We start from the raw sequence: 14804 nt of genomic DNA, 5'->3' as shown, positions 1-14804 counted from the left end.
TTCCCCATTTGACAAAAATATATATAGTAGAGGCTTGGACGGGGTCTCAGGTGTGGACACTCCATTCCCGTATGGTTAGCTCAACATGTAGGGCACCATACAAGTTCCCTCCTAGGATAAAGAGGAGGTTGGCCTCCCTGGTTCCCGGTTCTCCATTGTTGGGCCATTTGCTACATTAAAGTAGTGGCCAATTGATCAACATTCTTTCCCAATGTGGACTCCTTGCTTTTGCCATAAGGCTTTGTATTGGTGGTCTTGAAAGAATATTCTGATGTGCCTTCATGGAGTTCTCGGGAGCAAGTCCCCTTGAAATTATCCTATCCATAGCACTCCTGCAACATTTCTCAAAGGAGGTATAGACCAAGGCATACAATGAGTTATGTAAGGGCACATCATCAAGACCCTCTAGAAATCTCCCTATTAATCTTTCGTCAAAGAACTTGTTTCTGGCACTACAGTGAGAGTGGAGATATCTAACTCTGTTGATATAGTCTATGATGGTCTCGCCCTCCTTTTGCCTTACATTATGTAGCTACTCAATGGGGCTCCACCTAGTACCTTGGCGAGAATATCCTACCTTGAAAGCCTCTTTCAAAGGTTCAAAGGTGGCCTTATCCTCAGTCTTCAAGGACCGAAACCATTGGCCTGCTTTGCCATCAAGGGTGAGGCCAAAAGCACTCACCTTAACTTGATCTTCTATATGGCCAAAGGCATCACAAATTTGATTAAACATCTCTAAATGTGGGATTGGATCTCCGATCTCATCAAATTTTGTAGTAAGTTTTGAGATGTTTGCAGGTTTATTCCGCTCTAACCTTGGTGCAGGTGCTGGTTGTACTAGTGCCGGAGGTGTGATACCTACAGCCACCCCCCTCCCTATTTTCATAGCCAATCTTATCATGCCCTACCATGGCTGGCATAGGTGCGGTTTGTGTTGAGGAAAGGTTGGTGGAGGAGCGGGGCTGGGAGGATAATATACCATAGGAGGCCCCTGTCTGATTGGTGGGTGTTAACCCAATTCTAGGGTTAACAAGAGCTACCGCCATTATCTTACATCAAGGAATCACGTTAAATACACCAAAGGGTCATACATTCAAGATATGAAGCAATAGTGTCCAAAGCTACAACTTGGATGGGTGCCCGTAATGGTGTGACAAAGTATTTATGGCAATTCTCGCTTCAAAAGCGTGTGATAGCAAGTTAGGATGAAGTCCTAACTTAAGTAGAGGTTTTGAGTCAATTGTGGATGAAGCAGGACACTTTTTAGTATTGTGGTCAAAGGTCTTACAATATATGCAGTATAGAAGAATAGGTGCCTTGTATGCAGCACAATGGAGATTGGGATGGTCGTAGTGATTGCACTCAACACAAGGAATTTTGTTCCTCACTTATAGAGGCATTAAGGATGTTTGGTTTTGAAGGTTCTCATCCTCTCTTAGAGATGTCGATTGGAAGGTTTTAAGCAAGGCTACATAGAGTTCAGGGAATGTCAATTCTGAGATCGATCTTTTTTTTGCCATTGCTTTACTTGGTTTAGATGAGGAACACCTTGTACCATAATCATCTTCCAGCATGTTGTCATCTAAACGTATTGCTTCTTAACAACATTGATCGAATGTTTTCGGATTGGATACAATGATCAAGTTGTATAAACTGTTATTCTTCAAGCCCATCATGAAACATCTCTTCAATTGAATATATCGTTTAATTTTTCCCATGACTCACAACGTGAGTCCAAGAGTTTTATCCAAAGGATAAAATCTCTAATGGATTCATTTGGTTGATGCTCAATTGAATAGAGTTTTGTTGCACTCCACTGTGATCACCTTTTCTAGAAATCTGATTTCAAGGTTTTGAAGTTGGTCTTGGTTGCAAGAATCATCGACTAGCTTTTCCCTCCAAGCATAGGTTCAACGCATGTACCTTGGTGGGATAGTTGCGATTTCCAAAGGCTTCACATCTTTGTTCAAATATTTGAATGAATTGAACACGGTTTGTTGTTCTGTCGTATATTTACCCATAATTTTGAAAATTTGTACGGTAGTATTTCTATATGAGTCATTAAGGCTGTATGTGAGTGCTCTTGTTGGGAGAGACTCATTGAGTCCTTGGACTACCCCCCTTCCTAAACTAGTCAATATGTCTAGGGTGTGGGCATCTAGGAAAGGGTTGGTACTTATAGGATTTATGGGAATGTTAGGTAAGGGACCAAAGCCCGGTGGGATCGAAGTGATAGGGGGTGTAAAACCCGATGACACGCTTGTTATAGGCATAGCCAATGGTATTGGGAGGTGCATTTGGCATAAATCTCAATGGCTCGAAGATGTTAGCCATTGGGTTCAATCCTTGTGTGATCCCTGGTAATCCCTCTATCGTGGCCATGTCGAAGTGCCTAAATGCTTCTTAATGAGATTTTTTTTTTTGTTTTTTAGATTCTCCCACAACCCGTTATAGCCTTAAGGGACTTGTCATACTCTTCGTTGGGTCAAACGGGTGTCCGTTTGCCCTAAATAGCTTAGGCTACACGCACGTGAACGACCTCTTAGAGATAATTTTCTGGAAAAAGCGTATGCTAGTAACTTCCCAGATGGAAGAGGAGGTTCTAAAAGCTATTTTCCTAAAAAGCGTATGCTAGTAACTTCTCAGATGGAAGAGGAGGTTCTAAAAGCTATTTTGTATCAAGACTAAAAAAGATTTCGAGAAATTTTTCGCAGTATGTTTTTGAGGGTGTTCCAAAATGAATTTCGAAAAACTTTGTATGAGGGAGTTGTAGTATTTTTGGAGTACAACTTTGTTTCCCTGAGTCATCAGTGATTTTATCGTTTGGACCTCAAAAAGTAGCCTGAATATGGCTCGTCGTCGTTCTCGCATTGTTTTCTGTGGCTTTTCGTGGTTTTTGGGCTGTTTTTTACCTCGATTTCCAGGTCGAATTTTGAGGTTGCTAGTCAGAGGCCAAAATGATTGATTTTGACTTTAGACAGCCAAGTCCAAAGTCGAAGAGCTCGATGTCAGCTTTCCAATGAGTTCTTCCAGAGTCTTTTTTTTGGGCCGACGGACCCCTTTTCACGGCTGACGGACTTCACGGTTTTTTATAAATTTTGATTTTTTTTTGGGGCACGTGAACGTAGGGTCTCATGTCGTGAACTGGATTTCACGAAAAGGTTAAATTCGTTTTTCTTTTGCGTGCGCGGTTCTCGAGGGCGTGAACCCTTACGTCGTGAAGTTGTATAAAATGGTACACGTTGTGAACTGGACTTCATGGAAATATTAAATTTGATTTTTTTTGGCACGGTTCTCGAGGACGTGAATCCTTTGGCCGTGAAGAAAATGGTTCACGTCGCGGACTTCACGGAATTATTAAATTCATTTTTTGGTGCGCGGTTCCCGAGGGCGTGAACCCTTAGGCCGTGAAGTTAGAGAAAACGGTTCACCATCGTGAACTGGACTTCCCAAAAATATTAAATTCAATTTTTTTTTAGCACGGTTCCCGAGGACGTGAACCCTTTGACCGTGAAGTTACAGAAAATGGTTCACCTTGTGAACCGGAGGACTTCATAGAAATATTAAATTCGACTTTTTTTTGGGTGCGGTCCCGAGAATGTGAACCCTTTGGCTGTGAAGTTGCAAAAAATGGTTCATGTCGTGAATTGGACTTCACGAAATTTTTTTGGGCACGGTTCTCGAGGACATGAACCCTTTGGCCTCATGAAGTTGCAGAATGGTTCACGTCAGAAATATTAAATTCGATTTTGTTTTTGGAGACTTGGTACATGGTTCTTGTTTTTTAAAGAAATACTTAAGATAATTATGCTTGGCATAAATACATATCTAAAACGTATACATTTGAGATGGTTTTGAAAATTCGCATTATAAAATGAAAATGCTTAGATATTAGGCATCTTTAAAATAAAACACTTTCATAATACAATATCCATGGAGGGTAACATGTCTTTGAAAAAGGTTATTGTTTTTTACTCAAGCCGTATATTTTGCTAGAAAACATATTGTTTTAGGATATACCTTTTAATGTCTCAAAAGCAGAGAATAAGGAACATGATAGCTAGTACCAACCTTTGATGTAGTAAGAGGATTTTATAAAGTTGAATCCCTTCCTTTCTTACCTCTTAAATAACATATCGACAATGTTTTCTTTAAAAACATCACTTTTCTGAAGTTAGAAGTCTTGCAAATACTTATGAACATAAGAAAGGACAAGAGCATAAACACTTCCAATGTTTCATACTAAAGGCGAAAATGCCCACCTACATGAGAAAGGACAAAAGAATAAGCACTTCACTAAAGGGAAAAAAGATCACCTTGTATAAAGCAAGAAAGACTCCACCATTTTGTGCCACAGCATTTATTTGACTCCTCTACATGCCTACAAGCTATAGTGTGGGTGGTTATATTATATGGGTGGGTAGGCACCGCCCCATCTCTCCATAGCAAGAAAGACTCCACCAGAAGGCATGCATTTGACTCCACAAGCTATAGTGGCAATGTCCCATCTCTATATGCTTACAAGCTATAGTGGGTGGTCAGCCATCTCTCCATAGCAGAAAAGTAAATCAACTGCAAAGTATCAAACCCTTCTTAGTAAAGTCTCTTTTATTTTGAAAACAACAAATTCATCCATTTTCTAAAATGTATTTTAAAAGATGGTAGAACAACAATGCCAAAATTTGATTCAAAGGCAACTTCAAATCTATTTTAGTCAAAATAAGAAAACAAAAAACTAGCTGATTTATTGTAATATTTTGCACATTATAAACAACTAGCTTTGGTTTATGAACCAAAACAAGAACATAAAAAACTAGACACTAGATAAATAAGTGAATAAAACATTGAAAACTTTGTTTTATGAACCAAAACAAGAACACAACAAACTAGACACGAGATAAATAAATAAAACATTTGAGATGTAAACAAATTCTTAAACATAATCATTTGTGACACGTAGGTTGTACGATGGAAAATTATTTTATGATCTAGCTTTGTTTGAATAGAATCAAATTTTGTGGTTACACTAACGCATGCATTTGGTATTATAATGGTTAGTATATATAAGTCCTTTTGTTTCTTTAAATATTACTATATCTTATTAAATTAAATTATTTTACTTAATAGTACTTATAATATGTATAAGTTTTATCCTTCTTGACTATTTTAAGGCAATGGGCAAAAACATTACTTTGCACATTTTTCCATTAAGTATCATGACTAGATATTTCATGATTATTGTTGGAAATAAATACAAAAATTTATGGCATAAAGTAATACAATTGATTAAATTTTGTGGCATAAAGAAATACAATTAATTAAATGCCCTTGAAAAATAAAGGTAAAATGGATTCTAGGCAAGGAGTTATTACAAAAAATGAAGAAATATTTAGAACTTAATTTTGAATGGTGCGACCACTAAACTTTCACCATCAATAAACAATTTTTTTGAAAGCCTTTGCATGCTAATCATGAAAGAAGAAATGATAAAGATATCTACCACACTTGTTAGCCATACGTGCGAAATCTCGCCCATTAATTCATATCGTTTTCTTTCCCATTACATCCAAGTATCTTAAGACACATAGGAGGACAAAAAGTGTTGAGCTTCTTGGAAATCTTGCCCAATAGGGGCACACTATGAGCGATAAATAAAATTCATTAATTAGTTGAATCGAAAAACCTAAGGATCAAAAAACCTTACGTATTAAATTTTTTAGATATTAATTATTCTTTTTTAATTCCAACGGTTGCAAACTGGTGATGTCTCGCAGGAGGCACGGCTTCGTTGGAAATGGATCCTCTCCTCCCTCCCTCCCTCCCTCCCTCCGTCCCTCCTTCCTTTCAATTAATTCATACCATTTTCTTCCCTATTACATCCAAGTATCTGAAGACACATAAGAGGACAAAAAGTGCTGAAGCTTAGTGCTTCTTAGAAATCTTTGGTGAATGAGTCTTGTTGGGAAGGTAGATATATACCATGGGCTCAACAAGCGTGCCACCATCGTGTAGTCCCTACGCATCGAACACGGGTGCCCATTGTGGAACCCGACCGTTCCACCAGCTGAACTACACGCTCAGCGTGAGCCTTAAGGGGACCTTAAGGCTCATTTCAAGGCTCACGCATTTCTTTCAAAAGGTTGGTAGGCCCTACAAGGTTTTGGTAGGCCTACAAGACAAGGTTTTTGGTGACCCTGCACATTGTCGCCACTCGTCTGAAAGGGGCCATTTGGACAAAAATCGTCCAAGTTTAGCGGGGCATGTTGCCAGCTCTAAATGAGCCGCCATGTTTAGCCCTTTGCGAATCGCGTGCTGACACGTCGCGCAACAACCGGCCGACATCGTCAACAAGACAGCGCGCTGGTTCCTTTTCTTTTCTTCAATAATATTCTTTTCTCCAGCAGCAGCAAGCAAACAAGAGCAGAGAAAAGCCCAAGAAGAGCTAGTTCATTGACATAGCCAGCATAGTCTTCTTTACCAAGGTATCCTTTTCTGATCCTTCTTCTTGCTGTGTTCATTTCTCATGGCGTGTCTCATTTGTGGTAGTGGCGGTGGCGATGACGATGACGACGTGATGATGATGATGGATGGAGAGAACGCATTGTTGTTTGTTGGCCTGAACGCATGGTCTTTGTGCTTTGTCGTCGATCTATCCCCTGTTCATGTGTGTCTATAGACTGTTAGATCCGCCCATGGTGAGCTTTGAGCTGAAGGGACCGCCTACAAAGCAGATCTTGGAAGATCCACTTCCTCTCTTGAGAATTGGTGTACTTGCCAGTCTACACACAAGGGACTTACATCCAACAAAGCATCACGGCAGAGAGAGAAAGAGAAACAGAAAGGGATGATGATGATGAGTCATCTAACATCATTGCTAAGGCAGCGGATTACATATGATCCTCGTGTGACATCGCCGAAGTATAGGGAATTGAACTTCAAACCAGGATCTCTCGATTAGGAGCCTGATGAGTAAACAGCCAGCAGGCCACGCACACACACACGGACAGAGAGAGAGAGAGAGAGAGAGAGAGAGAGATCATCGGCCCTGGAAACATACAACAAGATGGAGGCCTTAGCCCTTTGAGTTGGGTCTCTCATAATGCAGTGGTTCTTACTAGCCAATCCTGGTGTGTCAATCACCGAGTACGTAGAGAGAGCAGATAAGCACTACGATCATGTGCAGCAAGGTTACTTGCATGTGTGGGTGTGAGCGCTAAATTATTGGTGCATTTCATAACAAATGCTGAGTCTGTTTCCAATTGATTACAATCATTGGTACATGTGATCCTCCACTTCAGCCCAGTGAAAGTATCAGATACTTAATTGGCATGCATCTCTCTCTCTCTCTTTTTCTCTCTCTCTCTCTCTCACAGGTAGGATCTAGATTGGTGATACCTACTGCGGGTCTAATTTGCAAACATGTGAAGTGTTAATTTTTCTCAGTCTTAGTTTCTATGACGATTTCACAAGGCTGATAGATGTCTTGGTGGTTTGTGATTGCGGATCTACATAACTCCCTGCCTTACTTTTTAGGCTATGTCGTGATTGTTGTAACATGTATTATATATCCCCATGAGTATGAGGTGATTGCTAATTTAAACTTTAGATGGAGATTAGCAGGAGTTGGTTCAATTTAAAATAAAACTGCATCTTCTTTGGAAGATGTGGTGCATCGACCCAGGCTAGGCTTATAGAAAGCCAGAGGAAGAGATCAAATCGATATATTAGAATTTTCCTAATATAGTAACAAGTGAAACTCCCAAAAAGAGCATCATTATTTCTTCGCAACATCTGTATTAGGTAGGAACATGGCAGTAGCACTAATGATCCAGACTTAGACAATCAATAAAGCACAATGTGAGTTTGGAATTGGTCTTCAGAGATTGGGATCTTGAGAAAAAGCCTACGTTTCTAAGGTCGAGGGAGGAAGCCTCTTCTTTCTTGTTATGGCCATGGGTAGTGATGATTTATGATGACATTTAAATGTACAGGTGGGTAGTGATGCGACATGTGATGGGTTGGAGCTCTGCCACATCAGTTTCTTAAGAATTCGCGAACATGTATGCATCCTGTCAACGTTTGAGCCACAGATTGCACGGTTCAGATGGCGCTTCGTATGACCCACAGTAATAGTAGGATGTTTCACAGAGACGTCACGTTACTAAGAGGGTCATCAGCCTTAAAATATTACATTGATTTATAATTAACAAGTGTAACTTGTCATTCTAAGCCATTCACTTAAGAGTTACTGGTTTTAGACCTCCAGTATGCTATCATATTATATTCTTGAAATATAAGATAACAGTGCTAAGACCAAGCCTGCTTTTAGCATATATGGAGTTCAGCTTTTTTGTTCATGTAGTTAGCATGTGGCACTGTTTTCATGCTTGTTTTCATAGTGTTGTGGTGAGAAGTTTGATGTCTCATGTTGCAGTGTTCCTTCTGCAGAAAAGTTGTAAATTCTGCAGTTGGTGTGTGCAAATTGGTTACTGTGAACCTTCATCACCGCGTTTAGGTCTGCTAGGCCAAAGGCTGAATCGCCCCCAAGTTTGGAGCAACTATTGAGATATCGCTGGCATGGAAACAGAGAATGAAGTTGCAGTTGGAAGCACATCTCCTGCCGATCACATTGATGAAGTAGCAGAGGGGGTAGTATTTTCTTGTCTTTTGGGAGTTGATTGCTCTAATTTTGTGCACGCAATCGAGACTTAAAAACACCCACTGCTGGTGGAATGCTGTCTTTACAAATCTTGGGTGTGTATTTTGAAAGTGATCATTTGTATTGATACCTTTTACCTGGGTCTTTGAATGCAGCCATTGAACCTGGAAGCGATGGATGGTGTGCATCTTAAGTCCAACAGTCATGGACATGACAGCAGCCCAGAAAAGATGCCAGATGAGTTTGTGCCAAGAGAAGACAGTGGCCATATAAATTTGCCCTATGGTGAGCAGGAATCTGCCAAACAGGAAAGTAAGTTAAGGGCAGCGCAAGAAAGCATTGAAAAATTGCAGAAGGAATTAGCACAAGTAGAGGAGGCACTGGCAGTCATGAAAAACGATTCTTCTGAAGAGATCTCCTCTCTCCGGGATGAACTGCAGAAGTCTAAAACTGAGCTTGAAGCTGCTCTAGTTGATCAAGGGAAGCTCAAAGCTCTAGAAAGTGAGGCTGCTCGCCTTACAGAAGAGCTCAGTGCTTCCACGTGTGAGGCCACTGAACTCCGGGATGAACTGCAGAAGTCTAAAACTGAGCTTGAAGCTGCTTTAGTTGATCAAGGGGAGCTCAAAGCTCTAGAAAGTGAGGCTGCTCGTCTTACAGAAGAGCTCAGTGCTTCCACGTGTGAGGCCACTGATTTGAAGGGGGATTTACAGATGACAAAGGTTTACCATGAACAACTTATTAGTCAGGTTGATGGTTTGAAGGAAAAAGTGGCTATGTTAGAAGAACAACTCTCTGCTGCAGATGTGAAAGCAAGAGATGTTGAGGGAAGCCTTTTATCACAAGTTGAAGCCCATCAAGCAGAGCTGGCTACAAGGGAAGCGAATGAAGAAAGTATCAAGAAGGCACATGGTGAGATACAGATAGAGTTAGAAGCCTTTAGAAGCAGGGTTGTGGACTTGGAAACTGCCCTTAGTGCTGCATCCAAGAAGGCAGAAGAGTACCAGAAAGAATTGAGCGATCAGGAAGCAATTGCCAAAGAGTCTTTGGATGAATCTCTAAGGTTCAAAAGTGCAGCAGAGATAGCGGCAACAAAAATAAGTGAGGCAGAGCAGACAGTTAAGTTCTTGCAGGGTGAGCTTGATGAGATGAAAGGTAAGATTCTTGAGGGAGCTCAAGTAGAGAAGCTCTTGGAAGAAACAAAAGCTCAGATGGCCAAAGTTGAGGAAGACTGTTGTCAAGTTAAAGATAAACTCGTCCAACTTGAAGGAGATTATGCTGATGAGAAAGCCCGAGCTGCACAGCTTGAATTGAAGCTACAGAGCACAGAAGAAGAACTGACGAATCAAGTAGACTGTCTTAAGGCAGCAGAGGACACTGCAGTTAAGGTCAAAGAGCAAGCTGCAGATCTGAAAGGCATGCTCACAGCTGCTGAAGATAAGCTGAATGCAAAGGAAGAATCTGCTGGTATTCTACAAGCAGAAGTCGACTACCTGAAATTAAAAGCTGTAGAACTTCTGAAAACAGCTGAGGAGAATTTGAAACAGCTGGAGAGGGAGCATCAAGAACAGTTGAAGGCTTCTGAAGAAAGGTATCAGGCTCTCGAGAAGTCTAAGTTACAATTGGAAGAGGAAACTGCTCAGTTGCAGGAATCTTTGGCTGCTGCTGGATTGGGTACCGAAACCGCCATGAAGAAGGTAGCTGAGTTAGAGCTTGATTTGGAAAACCTTTTACACAACATGGGTAAATTTGAAGATGGAGCTGCAGAGCTCCGGGCACAACTCAAGAACACAGAAGAAATGCTAAGTAAACAGGTGGACAGTCTCAAAGTAGCAGAGGATAATGCAGAAAAAGCCAATGAGCAAGTTTCACACCTAGAAAGTGTGCTCAAAAGTGCTGAGGAAAAGCTCAAAGCAAGCGAAGAAGGCATGGAAAGCTTACAGCTGCAAGTGATTGACTTGAAATCAAGGGAGGCAACATCTACAGAGTGCCTGAGAGAAGCTGAAGAGAGCTTGCAAAAGCTGCAGCTTGAACTTCAGGAGAAGCTGGAGACTTCTGAAGGAAGGTATCAGACCCTTGTGTCACAGCTGCAGGAATCTTTAGCTGCTGCTCAATCTGAAGCTGAAAGTGCGAGGACAAAAGTGGGTGACCTAGAGCTTGAATTGGAGAGCCTGCGCCATGACAACAGTGAACTTGAAGAAAGGGTAAGGATTTCTGAAGAAAAGTGTTCTCAGCATGAGAATGATGCACACACTTCAAGGACGAGGAGCATGGAACTGGAGGGCCTGATTACCCAGCATAAAACTACAAAGGATGATGCGTTCAGCAAGGTTGCAGCACTGGAGGCTGCTGTGATAGATGCCCAGAACAAAGGTGCTGAGCTGGAAATGAAGTTGAAGCTAGCAGAAGACAACGCTTTGCTGCTTGAAAACACAGCCAGCGAATCGTCAAACCGTCTTGCTGAGCTGGAGGGCTTGGCCAAGGAATCTGCTTCGAAGGTTGCTGAGCTAGAAACGGCTTGTGCAGGCTCAAAGCAAAGAGAACAAGAATCTGCAGAGAAACTACAGTCTGCAGAAAAGATGCTGGTAGAGAGGCAAACCGAGATAAAAGGTGCAACCACGAAAATTGGTGAGCTGGAGTTGTCCATTGCAGCTATGGAGGCCGATTTGAAGGGTGCTATAGAGAGGGAAAAGCTTCTGACTGAGGAAAAAGCTCTCCTGGGAGACAAGATGGCAAAATTGGAAGCACATACGACAAAGCTAGAAGTAGAGGTTACGGAGGCCGAGTCTAGAGTTGCTAAACTTGAGCCATTGGTCGAGAAAACAAAGGTTGAGTTGCATGCAGCCAGTGTCAGCGAAGGGAAGCTGAAAGAGGAGATCTCATCTCATCAAGCATCTAACAGTAAGTTGCAGGATTTGTTGTCCCAAATGGAAAATGAAAAGCAAACTATTGTAGCTCAACTTGACAGTACGCAGAAGATCGTTGCTAAGTTGAATGAACAGCTTGTGGAAGAGAGGCAACAGCTACAGCAACAGGTTTCCTTCACCACCTCGTTTCTTCAGTTAAAATACATGTTTTATGGGCTTATGAAATACAACATAGTTTTCCATGCTAATTTCTTCCAACCAACCGTGTCTCATATTCTGACTGGCTGGATTACTAACTTTTGATTCGTTTTCTCTGGTCAGATAGCAACGCTTATGCAAGAGAATGGAGATTTAGCAGAAAAGTTTGCCAGTACACAAGAGAAGTTGCACTCTACCCTTGCAGCAGCAGAGGTGTCAGCTAAAAAGCTGCAAGAAAGCTCTTTTAAGGAGTCCACATTGGATGCTGAAGTTGAGGATCTCAAGGTCCAATTGAAGAAAGCTCTAGATGAATGCTCTCAAATAGAAAAGCTGGAGCAGAAACTCAAAAGCTCTATCACGACGGAAGAACACCAGGTATCTAGTTTTGAGATTTTCAGATTTTAAAAGAGATGGTCTTACATGTGATATTAGGTCTCTGATGAATACGAGGGAAAAACTTGGTATCTGTTTCTATGATTTTGATGGATGTCCTCTTTGATCTCAGGCACAAATCAACCAGTTACTGGTCACCTCAAGGCAATCTGAGATCAAGCTTGCTGAAGCAGAGGAGCAGTTGTCCAAATCAAGGCTGGAGATCAATAAGGTTCAGAAAGCTTATAACGAGCAGGAAAACCATGTGAAGGAGCTGGTAAGCTTAGACTCTACCGTGAATTTCTTTTTCTAAGGACTCATGGAGGTTGAGTCCTTGCGACTTCACTTTCTGTTAGATTCTAACTAGTATTTTGATGTGGCATGCATGCAGGAAGCGGAGACAATGAAGTCAGAAGTCATTGACCAGCAACCTCCAGAATCTACCAAAACAAGGGGTGTTGATCTGGACTTTCAGTACCCAGGGAAAGTTCGACAGAGGAAGAAGAAAGGGGTCAGTTGGGAGGTGGATGGTGATGTGGCTTCGAGAATGAAGGCAAATGGAAAGCCTACCCAGCTTCCAGCTCACAGCTCAAACCAAATTTTAGCCCATTTGTTCATAGCTATAGTATCACTAATAGCTGGATTTTGGCTTGCGAGAAAGTTTTATTTGTAGCTCTGAGTGAAGGAAAGGAAGCAGATAGCTTAAAGAAGAGGATGGATTGTGTTATTGCCTGGAGTTCTGATTTACGAGACATGATATGCTAGTTCTCTTAGGTGGTCAGTATCTTGTAAAATTGCAGTTTTGGAGATGTTATGAGGCGTTTTTTGGCATTTAGGTGTTAGAAATGTGCATCTCTAAAGTGAATAGCCTCCTTGTTGGATAAGTGTATTTCATTTATTCTATTGGGAGTCGGCCACTTCTATTGGGAGGTATATAAGCATAGATTAATCACCTTTGTAAACTCACTCATTCTGCATTAATCAAAGGCCGCTTTGCCTATCAATTCTCTCTCTCTCTCTCTCTCTCTCTCTCTCTTTCTTTCTTTCTTTCTTTCTCTCCTATCTCGTGTATGCTTCCGCGTTCAAATTCTGACATGGTATCAGAGCATTCTGGCTCAGTGATCCTCAAGCGCACGTAGGAGAAGTTGAGAACAAGAGTTGTGTTTCTGCTTGCGGGCTGTATTGGCGGCGGCCGTGAAGAAGTTGGAAGGCAGTGTGTGCTGCTGGCTGTGCTTCTGCTTCGCTGTCTGCAGACAGCTGCTCTTGTGTGCTGTGCTTCGGCTTTGCTGCAGACAAGGCGAGGAGGGGCTGGGGCAGCACTGTGAACACATTGGCCGGCGGCGTGGTCGACGGTGTCTGGTGGTGGGAGGCTCGAAGCTGGCTTCGGGTGACACGTGGGTGCTTACGGTGGGCACTCGCTGGTCCGGACGAGTGTGAGGAGCAAAGCGGGCAAGAAACGCCGTGCGAGCATATGTGGCGAGGGGCGAGGCCAACCAAGCAATCAATTGCAGCGTTAAAATTTAGCCTGGCGTTGGTTCCCATGCAAGGCAAGGTTTTCGGTTATTTTCCTACCATCGTGGCATGACCATTTTGACAGCGGCAACCCCTTTGTGAGCTTTGTTCCCACGCACCTCTCTCACCCCTCTTCTCTAGCTACACGTTTATTTCAAAGGCTTGCGTGCGGTGGTGTGTCTTTTGTTTTGCAAGCATGAGAGTCCGCCTTCTTGCGCGAGCGAGGATGATAAGTTGATTGGTGAGAACTATGCCCATTGGAAGTTACTTATGCGGGTATGGTTCATTCACAAGGGGCTATGGGAACTCGTTCAGGGCACTGAGAAGCAGTCGGAACGTCCTCTTCTAGCCAGCACTCGTAGATGGACTCAAGCCAAAGAGGATGAGTTTCAGGAGGAACTCGAGGATTGGAATGATCACGACGCCAGGGTGCTTTCGGCAATTGTGCGTTGTCTTTCCCCCGAGATATCTCCGGCTGTGCAAACACTGTCCAACGCCCACACCGTCTGGTCCAGATTGGAGCGTCTCTGTGCCAGGGATTCATCAATGCGGGCCGTCACTCTTCAAGGTCAGTTATATAATCTTCAGTTTCCAACCGGTGGATCTATGCAGGGTTTCTTAATGAAGGCCAAGGGTATTCATGACCAGTTTTTACTGGCAATGAATGCTGCTTTGACCTCTTCCCAGCTTGCAGCACTGATCCTTACAAAGCTTCCTCCTGAGTATGATATGGTTGCCAAAGCCCTAAGATCCCAGATCTCCAAGGACAAGCTTGATTTTGAAATTTGAGTTCTCTTCTTTTGGAAGAAGCGATGGTTCTTATCTCTCAAGACAAGTTACGAAATCATTCTGTTCGTTCCAGTGATCAGGCTCTTGCGCGAGTGTCAACACAAAGAAGAAAGCTCGATCCCGCTGTTTCTCTTGTGGTAAGAAAGGTCATTTGTCTAGGGACTGTCCGTTCCAGTGATCAGGCTCTTGCGCGAGTGTCAACACAAAGAAGAAAGCCCGATCCCGCTGTTTCTCTTGTGGTAAGAAAGGTCATTTGTCTAGGGACTGTCCCTAGAAGAAGAACAAATCCTCGCAGGTGAAAGACAAGCTTCCTAAAAAGAGCAAGGATTCAGAGAGGGATTCAGATACTGATTCTAATTCTGGGGATACTGCTTCGGCCACGGTGGCTAAGGCAGTTCCCACCAATGAGC

At 42.4% G+C, this 14804-nt stretch overlaps 1 protein-coding gene across 2 annotated transcripts; it reads left to right on the top strand.

Moving 5' to 3' along the window:
- Positions 1–6245: 6245 nt before the first annotated feature.
- Positions 6246–13097, top strand: LOC147622949 (uncharacterized). 2 transcript variants are annotated; one of them, XM_086822560.1, is made up of 6 exons: positions 6246–6482; positions 8449–8649; positions 8815–11691; positions 11845–12096; positions 12227–12370; positions 12485–13097. In XM_086822560.1, exons 2-6 carry the CDS (start codon positions 8578–8580, stop codon positions 12764–12766), a joined length of 3627 nt encoding a protein of 1208 aa, XP_086678686.1. In that variant the 5' UTR covers positions 6246–6482; positions 8449–8577; the 3' UTR covers positions 12767–13097. The 2 variants fall into 2 exon arrangements, with proteins under 2 accessions (XP_086678686.1, XP_086678687.1); XM_086822561.1 differs by having other exon boundaries at positions 6247–6482; positions 8435–8649.
- The last annotated feature ends 1707 nt before the right edge of the window (positions 13098–14804 follow it).

The sequence above is a fragment of the Cibotium barometz genome, chromosome 28 (assembly GCF_041138505.1).
Source record: "Cibotium barometz isolate CiBa-2024 chromosome 28, ASM4113850v1, whole genome shotgun sequence".
NCBI lineage: Eukaryota > Viridiplantae > Streptophyta > Polypodiopsida > Cyatheales > Cibotiaceae > Cibotium > Cibotium barometz.
The sequence above is the reverse complement of the archived record's forward strand: the minus strand, read 5'-3'. Positions and strand labels throughout refer to the sequence as shown.

What these genes read in the sequence shown, in the direction of transcription:
- LOC147622949 (XM_086822560.1), top strand. Translation starts at nt 8,578, where the DNA reads ATGGAAACAGAGAATGAAGTTGCAGTTGGAAGCACATCTCCTGCCGAT. An exon ending in GGCAACAGCTACAGCAACAG is followed by an intron (nt 11,692 to 11,844) that starts GTTTCCTTCACC and finishes TTCTCTGGTCAG; the next exon opens with ATAGCAACGCTTATGCAAGA. An exon ending in AAAACCATGTGAAGGAGCTG is followed by an intron (nt 12,371 to 12,484) that starts GTAAGCTTAGAC and finishes GCATGCATGCAG; the next exon opens with GAAGCGGAGACAATGAAGTC.